General features: G+C 47.2%; 1 protein-coding gene across 2 annotated transcripts in view; it reads left to right on the forward strand.

The window, feature by feature from the left end:
* The first annotated feature begins 258 nt into the window (after positions 1-258).
* IYD (iodotyrosine deiodinase) overlaps positions 259-12,039 on the forward strand; it is a 40,540-nt gene continuing 28,759 nt past the window's right edge. For both annotated transcript variants that reach the window (NM_001102165.1, XM_024996721.2), the window contains 1 exon segment: positions 259-488. In NM_001102165.1, the coding sequence (NP_001095635.1) occupies positions 317-488 (172 nt within the window). In that variant the 5' untranslated portion in view covers positions 259-316.

Below are 12,039 nucleotides of genomic sequence, written 5' to 3' on the forward strand. Positions count from 1 at the left end.
TGGCTGGCAAGATCTAGTGCTTTAAAGTATATCCTCAAATCCTGGCAGTGATTGTCTAAGAATATATTGATTGAGCACACAGTTTAAGAAAGTGCACTCACCCATGCATTGCCAGACCCGCAACACACCCTGACTCACACAGCTGTGATATTTGCTCCTTGGCAAAGTCCTCGTGGAGTCAGCAGGTTCACTGTCCCTTCCCCGAGCAAACCCCTCCCTCTCTTCACTCATCTCCCAGCATTCCCCACACCTGTCCCTGTTTGTTTAAACCCCAGCCTGGGAAGTATGGACACCCTTCAGGATCAGTCTCACCACCATGTTTCTTCTGACTCCAGTCTTGGTAGCTGCCATCTGCATTTTGATGGTGTGGATCTTTAAAAATGCTGATGGAAGCACTGAGAGAAGGAAGGGGGAGCCTGGGGCTGAGGCTCGTCCCTGGGTGGATGAAGACTTGAAAGACAGCACCGATGTCCACCAGGAGGAAGCAGGTAAAGACACTGGCTCTGCTGCTCGGTTCCCACCTTCTGTATTTTTACGATGAGGGCAAGTGGCTGGGGGGACTCATGGAGAGAAATAAGTGCAGGCAGGTCAGTTTCATCATCAACTTCTATCATGCAAACAAATTAGTGTGTGACAGAGACATCATTTATCTTGGGTGTCAGCTTGTCATTTACTGTGACCAAGTAAAAAGCTGGATCATCAGTAAAAAACTGTTGAAGGGCTGGCTTTCCCCAGCTCCTGTCCTGACTGCCTGCTAAAATCTTTCTGCAGGGGGCACATCACAGGCTGGTGCGGCCATGAGTTAAGTAGTCAGGTTTTGATCAAAATTTTGAAATAAAAAAGGGCAGCTGTGTAGGAGCTCACTACTACTCATTATAGCAGCCCTGTGGGTTACAGACAGGAGTGGCTGTGGCCCTCAAAGCCGAGTGTCTGATTCAATAGACAAGGCAATGAATGGACAACTGAAAGAGAGTAAAAAAAGACAGGCGGAACTGATTATAAGGTGTTTTGAGAAGGCTCAGGATCTTGGCAAGGCAGTTACAGAAGGCTGAACCAGGCCTGGTGGATTACTAGGATATGAATAGTAAGGGTGAGGAGGTTAAAAGGAACAGAAGGAGCCTGAATACAGAACTGCTAGGAAAGATGCTAAGAAGATGGAAGGACTATGCTGACCAGGGAAGGGGCAAAGATGAAGTTGAGGATGGGTGGGGGCATGGTTGACCTGAGAAAGACAAGGTGATGAAGGAGGCAGGCAGGCAGGGAGAGGTTTTTGGGAGCTCTGAGTGATCTGTGTTTGGGGTGGGTCTGAGGAGGTTCTGTGGGCTGGATTTGACTTGGAAGAGGCTCAGTGACTCTCAGCTGGGGTACTAATGGCCCCAGTTCAGTTCAGTCGCTCAGTCGTGTCTGACTCTTTGTGACCCCATGGACTGCAGCATGCCAGGCCTCCCTGTCCATCACCTACTCCCAGAGTTTACTCAAACTCATGTCCCTTGAGTCGGTGATGCCATCCAACCATCTCATCCTCTGTTGTCCCCTTCTCCTCCTGCCTTCAATCTTTCCCAGCATCTGAGTCTTTTCAAATGAGTCAGTTCTTTGCATCAGGTGGCCAAAGTATTGGCATTTCAGCTTCAACATCAATCCTTCCAATGAATATTCAGGACTGATTTCCTTTAGGATGGACTGGTTGGATCTCCTTGCTGTCCAAGGGACTCTCAAGAGTCTTCTCCAACACCACAGTTCAAAAGCATCAATTCTTTGGTGTACAGCTTTCTTTAAAATCAACTCTGACATCAATACATGACTACTGGAAAAACCAAAGCTTTGACTAGATGGACCTTTGTTGGCAAAGTAAAGTCCCTGCTATTTAATATGCTGTCTAGGTTGGTCATAACTTTTCTTCCAAGGAGCAAGTATCTTTTCATTTCATGGCTGCAGTTACCATCTGCAGTGATTTTGGAGCCCCCCCCCCACCCCCGCCAAAAAAAAATAAAGCTCCACCTTCCCTCCAAAAGAGGCCACCTGGAAGTATATGTGTGCATGTGTGTGGAAGGGTGTGTGTGTGTTCTGAGTTGTCCTAACCTTAGGATTTGGGAGTGGGGTACACAGCTGGCACGCCATGCTGGAAGCCATGTATCACTGGTTATGCCATGTACACTGAATATACCACACAGGGTCCAAGCCCAGGCAGCCTCCTAGCCGGGCTGTCTCTTACTCTCCTCCCTGGATGCCAACTATGCCAGCGGAGAAGCACTTCCATGAATGAGGGGAGATCCACTCTGAAGCTGGGTAAGGATCTGCTCCGGTAACAATGGGCGGGGCAGTGGGGATAGCACAATGCAAGAGAAGAGGTGGATCCAAGGGACAGACAAGGAAGAACAATGGGCTCTGGCAATAAGTTAGATGTTGGGAGAGGAAGAAGAGGGCAACAATTTGCAGACTGGAAGAATCAGAACAACACTGTCATACGCAGGTGAGGGGAGGGGACCCGGTTTAAAAGGGATGCTGTTGAGTGTAGTGCAGGGCGTCTTGGGCTTGAATGAACAGTGGCACATTGAAGCAGAAAGATAGGGAGCTTTCTAGGTGAGAGATCCAGGCCACAGACACTGACTGGAGAGTCACCAGCTTAAGGTGATGCTTGGAACTTGGGAAACAAATGAACTCACTAGGGGTATTGCTAAAGAGAAGGCTGAGGAGAGAACCTGGTGGGGAGCACATTCAGATGAGAGGAACTGCCTGGGAGGAATGGACTTGGAAGAACAGGTGTAGGGAAGAAGGGCAGGTTAGTAACAAGCCCTTCCAGGTATTTTCTATATCCAAGGTCATTTTTACGTAGGGTGAATCATAACAATACAGGGAGCAGGCACTATTACCATCCCTATATTACAGATAAGGAAGCTGAGCTCAGATCATCTAAATCATGTGTCCAAGCAGCTAGTGGTGGAGCCAGGACCCAGCGGGGGCTGGTTCCTGAGTTCCAGGTCTACAAAGAAGGCTTTTCCAGGCTTTTCCAAAGAATGACCCATAACAGAGAGGGCAGGCGATGGCCCACAGAGTTAAACATTTCCTGAGAGATCAGAAGTAGTGTGTGCATTGAGAAAAGCCCACTGGCTTTGAAGACCCAAGGGTTGAAGGGATACAGAGGGATCGATGTGGCTGGTGGGGAACCAGGGACCTGGGATCAGGGACCTGTGCCCGATGGTTGGGACCAGATACGAGAGCTATGTGGCCCCGTTCTGCTTCTCTGCCTGTTGATTCACTTCTCATTCTCTATTCTTTACAAGGAGGAATAAAGTGAACATGTAGCACCCCCTCCCCAGCAACCATGAGCAAATTTTCCCCGAGTGTAGAGTTCACAGTCTCTTGTTGGGATTTTCCTTGTCTACATAAGAGATACTTACTGAGGTCACACGGGCACACAGATGGTAGGTAGGGCTAATGTTTAAACTCTGGCACCCAAGTCCCTGCTCTTAACCACTGGGTTGGTGGACACAGTCTAAGAGAGGATACACTGCCAGTACTGCAGCTCCGATGGAGGTATAATTGGAGAGGAGAAAGCTACCATTGCCAAGCAAACACGAGATGGCTTTGATAACAGCCAATAGAGACCAGGGGCAAGCCATTTTGAAAATTAACAGAGACAAAACAGTAAAATAAGTATTGTAGGCCATTCTAGTGTGAGTTGAGGGAAATATGAGCACCGATCCAACCTCTGCCAGCTCTGACTCACAAGATTCCTGTTCCACATTCACAGGTCAGGGAATCAGCCTGTGTGGGGTGGAGGGCAAGGGGAGGAGAGGTGGGGGCAGGACATAGACAGGACATGCTGACTAGATGTCAGACACAGATTTTGTCTGGGGACCAGTCACACATGGTGTCTGATGAGGATTTTCTGTTCCCTCTTTATCTGTGGCAGAGGTCTGAGGAAGAGAAATGACCCATATTTAATCTCAAACAGGAAACTTCAGATTGTTTCCCCAAAATGAACTGAAAATACCGCACAAAAGTCCTCTACTCAGTCCCAGATTCATGAAAGCTCATGGAACTGGAAATAGGAGAAAAAAGACAGGAAACACATTAAGATGTGTCTATTTTAACATTAGTGGGGATTTTCTTTATTTGGCTTCGCCAGCCATCCAAAAGCTAGTATTCTAACTGAATTTTCATTGTCCCAGTCACTGCTAATACAGGCTTTGCCAAAATTTGTATCTAATGTGCTCAACACCTGAGAATAAAAATGTTCCTCAGACTTAGGAACAGATAGATTTTTATGTACCCATATGCAGCTGTTTCAAACCTGTTCATTGGATCAATGACAGCTCATTTCAGTAAAAGCTTAACAAGTCAGCCAATTAGAGATGGATTCATTCCAGTTCCAGCTCCTCTGCATGCCAACTAATCAACAACAGTCTCAACCAAGTAACACTGTTCCTACAGATGATATTAACCCTCTTACATGCCTGGAAGCCAACCAATGCCTGAACTCCATGTTTTCCAACCAAGTGGTGTGCAAGAACTAGCCTGAGGAGATCTTAGAGGTTCTGAAATTTTATGGGCCATTTGTTCACTTGCTAGTAGCTTGAAGTCAGGCCATGATGGGAGTGCTGACTCTATATTATAGCACTGGAAATTGGCCAGGGCTATAATTCAGTGCTCTTTTTCTCCCTACTCTCAGAGAGCTGGTTTGCCAGCACACCCCTGACAAAAACGCTATATAAGAGCAGCACTCAAGACCTGCCTAGCTTTCCTCTGCTATAAGAAGCAAGGAATTCAGCTTCATCTTTGCATTTCATCATCTTTTGACACCCATACACACTTCTGCATGACTAATTTTAAAAGGCTGGTTTACCAGGACTCCTGTAAGACATTATGGTCCTAGGACAAAGGAGAGGTAAATTTGAATTCAGATGAGAGAAGATTGGGGACAGGAAAGGATTTGATGGAGATGTCATCCTTGGGATCAAATCTGGGTGGGTACTGCTGGGGAGAGTAAAGGTCAGCACAGGACACTGGGGACCCCAGAAGAGGTGGAGGGGCTCAGAAAACAAGTTCTGTCCACTTCACCTGGGATAGCATTGCTCTATTCCAGATCTTCCCAGCTGAACACCCCCAGACTCCCCAACCCCCACCCACCCTTGTTGCTAGTGAGTCAGTTTACACTGCAACAAATGGCTGAGAGGCCCACACAGAAAGGAAAGCGATGGCTGAGGAAGTGGGAAGGAAAAGTTCTCTGCGCCAATGCTGAGCCCCAGAGTTGTTCCCATTGTCAACTGCAAGAGCTGTGTCACCCAGAGCCTAATTAACATGATTGCTCAAGGCTCCTCCAAAATTGCAGGGAGGGAACAAGGATGATACGACACAAATTGGCCTTAGCGGTTTCATAGCCGGAAAACATTTGGCCCGTTTGCCAAGATTTGGAAGTGGAACTGCAAAAACACAAAAGCAGTTCACATAGATGCAGCCAGAAAAATGCCTCCAAGTTAAACATTAAAGGATAGACATGACCTAGAATTACTTGGCCATTAAACCTAATTAGGGAGCAATTTGGCTCCTTGGCATTCAAGCCACGATACAAGGCAAGTTGGTTTTGGTGTCAATAGCAAACTCCATGTGTGATAGCACAGGACTTCTGTTAAACGCAGACCACAGTGGTGTGCATTTATTTTTGAATATGTGGGCTCTACCACTTAAATGAATCTGCCAGAGTGGTTTGGCTGGTCTGGGCTGGTGGCAGAAAAGCCACAGAACAGAGGCTCTTCCCTCTCCTTTGGTAAGCCCACATTCCCTGGAGGGGATGGTTAGGAGTTCAAGAGGAAGGAGAGAGCCGTGCCTTTTGTGTCGGTTCACTGCCCTGCAGTCCCTCAGAGCTTCTCTCCATCTGGCTCAGCTGACCCCTTTCCCCAGGTCGAGTGTAGACTTTCTGTCCTGGGAGAGGCTCCAGGAACAGCAGCTCCCCCTGTGCTCTGCTTAGAAAGCCCTTCAGGACAATCCAACCCAGCGGTGGTTGGGGCCGAGTGTCTGCCCCCCTCAGAGACAAGGCTGCCCTGATAAGGCTTGAGAGGCAGCCCCTTCATTCTGCCAGAGTAGGAATGCCTACCCTGGACTTCAGTGGCTGCAGAAACTGCTGAGTCATGCCCCTCTACTGCCTTTAGTTTCTGCAAATGGTGGACGGACCTAAAGTTAAGGAGGCCTTTCATGCATTCTCTCATTTACCACTGACTGACTAAACAGGTTGCTGGACTTTGTGACACATGGGTGGGGAGTAGCATGGTGTCGAAAGTCTTTGCTGATGCATTTGATAAAGTTGACCTGATGACATCTGGGTTTGGTTCAGGGTGGAATGCTGGAAAGCTGGTAGGTGTTAGTGGCCACTCCCCCATCACATCTAGTGCCTTTTGATTTAGTAACTGGGCCATCTCATTAAATGTGTACCATGTGGGCTCCCACTGCCCCTGGCTAGTGAAGTGTAAGAAGTTGCTCATTACTAGCAATGAGCTACCATGATCCCTACTAGTACTGTAGGTGAGTTCTCAGTCTCCCCCAAATCCCCTGTTCTCCCTCTTGCCTTCTTCTCCCCATCCGCACATATCCAGGAGTGAAATGTGTGGGTGCTCCCAGGGGCAGAGGACTCTCTCCTACCTGAATTCCACCTGGAATGCCCCAGATCCTCAGGGCCAGGCCCTGGATCTTCTTGCTCTCTTCCCTCTGTTTCGATTGTCATTCTTATCTTTATCTGAGGGCTCCCTAAGTGACATCTCACCTCCTGGACATTGACTGCAGTCCCCCCTAATCCTGAGGGGAAACCATCCAAGACCCCAAGTGGATACCTGAAACCACAGATAGTACTGAACCCTACATATCCTAAGCTTCTCCTATACATACATGCCTATGGTAAAGTTTAAATTAGACACAGTAAGAGAATATCTGAATTGCCAGCATCATTACTCATGTGCTTTGAGGTCATTATTAAGTAAAATCAGGGTTACCTGAGGACAAGCAATACCTCATCAGTTGACCTGATAACTGTGCTGTGCTTAGTCGCTCAGTAGTGTCCGTCTCTTTGCAACTCCACGGACTGGCGCGCACCAGGCTCCTCTGTCAGGGGCCCACCAGGCTCCTCTTTCAGGGGTCCATCAGGCTCCTCTGTCCATGGGGATCCTCCAGGCGAAAATGCTGGAGTGGGTTTCCACACCTTCCTCCAGGGGATCTTCCCAACCTAGGGATCAAACTCAGGTCTCCCGCACTGCAGGTAGATTCTTTACCATTTGAGCCACCAAGCCCTAAAAGGCTACTAAGTGTCTAATTAGGTGGATACGTGGACAAAAGGATGATTCATGTAGGTAGGGGGACGGAGCAGAACAGGCATGAAATTTCATCATCTTGCTCAGAATGGTGCATAATTTAAAACTTCAGTTCAGTTCAGTCGCTCAGTCGTCTCCGACTCTTTGCGACCCCATGGACTACAGCATGCCAGGCTTCCCTGTCCAACACCAACTCCCAGAGATTACTCAAACTCATGTCCATTGAGTTGGTGATGCCATCCAACCATCTCATTCTCTGTCATCCCCTTCTCCTCCCGCCTTCAATCTTTCCCAGCATCAAGGTCTTTTCCAATGAGTCAATTCTTTGCATCAGGTGGCCAAAGTATTGGAGTTTCAGGGTCAGCATCAGTCCTTGCAATGAATATTCAGGACTGATTTCCTTTAGGATGGACTGGGTGGATCTCCTTGCAGTCCAAAGGACTCTCAAGAGTCTTCTCCAACACCACAGTTCAAAAGCATAAATTCTTTGACATTCAGCCTTCTTTATAGTTCAATTCTCACATCCATACATGACTACTGGTATAAATTGCTTATTTCTTGAATTTTCCGCTTAATATATTCAGAACACAGTTGACCCTGGGTAACTGAAACTTGCCTCAGAAAGCAAAACCTCTGTACTTGGGGGGCAGGAAGGGAGGAACACTGATTTAGGAGTTAAGAAACCTAAGCTATAGTTCTGGCTCCATGAAGGTGAGAGGGTAACAGGCAGGAAGGCCAGGGGTCTCCAAATGGAGGAAATAGCCTGCAAGTGTCAGACATTTTTATCTCTCTTAAGCGGCAGGAGGAAACAAACTAGCAATATTTTTTCCTTCTCTATACAAATTTAAAGGGAGGTTTCTCTTAAAATACTGTGTTGCCATAATGACACCCGGCTTCGCCTGAAGTTAGCTATTCTCCAGTCTAGAGATAACCAATGCCTTTTTCTTATGGAAATGTTTGTCTTAAGCTATGCTAATGTACTATGCCTTTACCCCAAAACTCTGTCTCCAAGTCGGTTCCGCCTCTTGGCCCAGAACCTACTTGACAAACCAGTATGGATATTGTTCCCCTAATCTATGTAAATGAAACTATTTGTATGGTGGTCTGCCCTTCTTCAAGATTCAAGTTAATCATTTTATGGCCCAGGATAAACCATTTATCCCAAAATGCATCTTATGGGTGAGGGGCCTGGTGCCATTCTGAATTTTAAGACATTCCTTTCTTTCATTAACAGACTGCTAGTGACTATATAACATCCAGCTAAACACTAGCAGGGGGGTACTCTTTCTGCCCCCTTCTGATGCCTATGTCAGAAGCTTTCTCTATCTTCTTTATACTTTAATAAAACTTTATTACACAAAAGCTCCGAGCGATCAAGCCTCGTCTCTGGCCCCGGATTGAATTCTTCTCCTCCGGGGGCCAAGAATCCCGGTGTATTCGCGTGATTCAACAACAACCTTTCATCTTGGGGGCTCGTCCGGGATCCTTCTGGACAAGGTAAGGATGCTTGGAGCTTTAGTCCTTTGTTCTCTTAGCGAACACGTTTTCTGCTGTGCTTTACTAACTCAACCGTGTGCTTGTGTGAATGAATGGCATGCCCTGCGTGAAACAAGTAAGGAGCCCTGCTCTGCGGTTCCACGGTGATCTCATATGGCTTACGGCAGAAACCTGTCGGGGCGTTATACCGACCTGCCAATGCCAAGAGGCACCCAATGTCTCCTTCGAGAACCGACCAGAAATGAGCAAAGCGTGTGGACCGAACTCTCCTTTCTCGGTCAAACTTTTCGGTCTCTTTGACCATTTCATAACTCCTTGGGAATTAGAAGTACTAACCTAATCTATCGGATCATAGACTTTCAAGGGACTTGTGATCTATACTGTTATTGTGTACTGTGGCTTAGGTCCCAAACTTGGATTCGTAGTCAAGAAAGTGTCTAGCCTCGCTAGGAATCGAAAGTTCGGAAGCTAGATGGAGCTCTAGCTCCCAGAACATCTCTGAGGTTAAAGGTTACTCAGATTGGGACTGCGATGGGTTTTTTTTTCTTTGGTAATGCCGGCTCTTAGTGGATCAGAGGAGGCTGTTATACTGGTGTGGTGATGCTTGGAAAGAACATCTCAGTTTTATGTTCGCGTCGGTCTTATTGTGGTCAGGAAATACTCAGGGTCGTGCACAGGCACTCAGGTGACGAATGTTTCCCACAATGGTCTTAGCTTGGGAGGCATTCCGGAAAGTTACTCTGATTCACCCCGGGTGACATCAGAGGCAAGCAAGGTTAAGGGTGAAGAGCTGGACGTCAAGTAGGGATGCTATCAAGTCTACCCCTGGTACATCCCCACCCCATCTCGGTGGTAGAACCGGGAGGGACGAGTACGGCGCCTGCGTCGGTAAGGGACAGACTAAGTCCGACCAGGAAGGAAAAGCTTTTGGTGTAACGTCTGTCTACACCTCCATCTAGAGCAGGGAGGGACGCCTCCGGTAGAAAAAATGGCGCTGGTCGCTTTTTTTCTCTCTTACAGATGGGAGCTAACAATTCCAGCCTCACTCCTTTAAACTGTATCCTGAAAAACTGGGATAGATTTGATCCCCAGGGCTTAAAGAAGACACACCTGGTCTTCCTATGTGATACTGCATGGCCACGGTATCCATTGGAGGATGGCGAACGGTGGCCAGTTGGAGGGTCTCTTAAGTATAATACTGTTCTACAATTAGACCGGTTCTGTAAGGAACACGGGAAATGGGTAGAAGTAGCATATGTGTTGCCCTTTTTCTCTCTGCGAAATATGCCAGACTTATGTCCTAAGGGTATAGATTTGGGTGTGAAACCTTCAGCTCCCCCCTATCCTCTTCCTTTGCCCCCGTACCTGGGACTCCAAACTGGGATTCAAACTGCCCACATGGAGGTCCAAACAACTCCTGTCTCAGTACGACCTCAGACTACTCTGGTTTCAGTAGAAACTCAGACCATCGAAGTAAGAGATGAGATGGAGGACAGGAGACAAAGAGAAGAGGAAAAACAGGTTTCTCCAATCTATCCCTGGGATCATATGCGCACAGCAGCCAGAGAGACTGAGGAACAGCCACACAAGCTGTTGCCTCTTTATGAAACACCCACCGGGAGAAATAATCAGTCCATGAGAGTTAATAAGCCTTTTTCTTATCAAGAAATACAAAGAATCAAGGAGGATCTGGGAGACTATTTAGAGGACCCAGAAAATATATCAGAGCTTTTAAAGGTGTTACTCTGCTTTATGACCTCACTTGGAAGGATGTGATGTATATCTTGGGACAAACGCTGACTCCTGAGTCAAGGACTCGAGTTTTGGGAAAAGCGGTTGCTTATGGAGATGAGTGGCTTGGTAATGAATCAGTAGAGAAGAGGGAGAACGAGATAGCGGCCCTCCCCACTGGGAATCAGGCGGTCCCAACTATAAAACCAGACTGGGACTACAACACAGCTAAAGGAAGATGGGATCAGAGTCATTTTGTTAGATGTATTCTTGAAGGACTTAGGCAGGCGCGTTCTAAGCCTTTAAACTATGGCAAATTGGCAGATATAGAACAAGAAGAGAAAGAAGCTCCTGGTAAATTCCTAGATAGACTGAGAGAAGGCCTTCGCAGATTCACTGAGATTGATCCCGAAAGTGAAGAGGGAAAAGTGATCTTAAAGGATAGATTTCTCACTCAGTCGGCTCCAGATATCCGCCGTAAGCTATTAAAACAGGCGTATGGACCAAATCAGTCTTTAGATACTCTGTTACAATTGGCTCAGACAGTCTATTATGGTAGGGAATATGAGGAAAAAAAAGAAAGGCAAAAAAAGACAAAGGAAAAGGCGGAAGCCAAGGCTATGAAAAACGTTCTTAAACAGCCTGAGAAAAATGCCCAGAGGGGCCCAGGTAAAAAGGGATGGGCTTGCTACTGCTGTGGAAAGGAGGGGCACCTCAAGCGGGATTGCCCTCAGGCATCTAAGCCGCCCCCGGCTCCATGTCCGGTCTGCAAAGGACCACACTGGAAGAGAGACTGTCCCCAGAGGCGTAGGTCTCCCGGGTCGGACTCTCAAGACAATCAGGACTGAAGGTGCCCGGGGGTCCCCACACAAGCTCCCGTCCTAATTACACCTAGGAACCCCAGGTATTAATAGTTGTGGGGGGCCAATCCGTCGATTTCCTTTTAGATACTGGGGCAACTTATTCTGTGCTTACTGAAGCCCCTGGCCCACTTTCTTCCCGATCCACTTCCGTAATGGGACTGTCTGGAGAAGCCAAAAGGTATTATTTCAGTTATTCTTTATCTTGCAACTGGGATTCTGTGCTGTTTTCACACGAGTTTCTGATTGTGCCAGAATCTCCCTCACCCCTTTTGAGAAGGGATATACTGAGCAAGGTCCATGCCTCTGTTTTCATGAATATGGAGCCCTCCCTTTCTCTCCCTTTAGTTGAACAAAATGTAAATCCTAGAGTATGGGCTGATGGAAAATCTGTGGGTCGAGCACAAAATGCTATTCCGGTAGTTGTTAAGCTCAAAGACCCACACGTATTTCCACATAAGAAGCAGTATCCACTGAAACCTGAAGTTAAGGAAGAGTTAAAACCCATCATCGAAAATTTAAAGGAGCAGGGACTATTAATTCCCTGTAACAGTCCTTGCAGCACTCCTATTTTGGGTATAAAGAAATCGAATGGTAAATGGAGACTAGTTCAAGATTTACGAATAATAAATGAGGCTGTAGTTCCTTTACAC

Source organism: Bos taurus, chromosome 9 (genome assembly GCF_002263795.3).
Source record: "Bos taurus isolate L1 Dominette 01449 registration number 42190680 breed Hereford chromosome 9, ARS-UCD2.0, whole genome shotgun sequence".
In the NCBI taxonomy this organism is placed as follows: Eukaryota; Metazoa; Chordata; class Mammalia; order Artiodactyla; family Bovidae; genus Bos; species Bos taurus.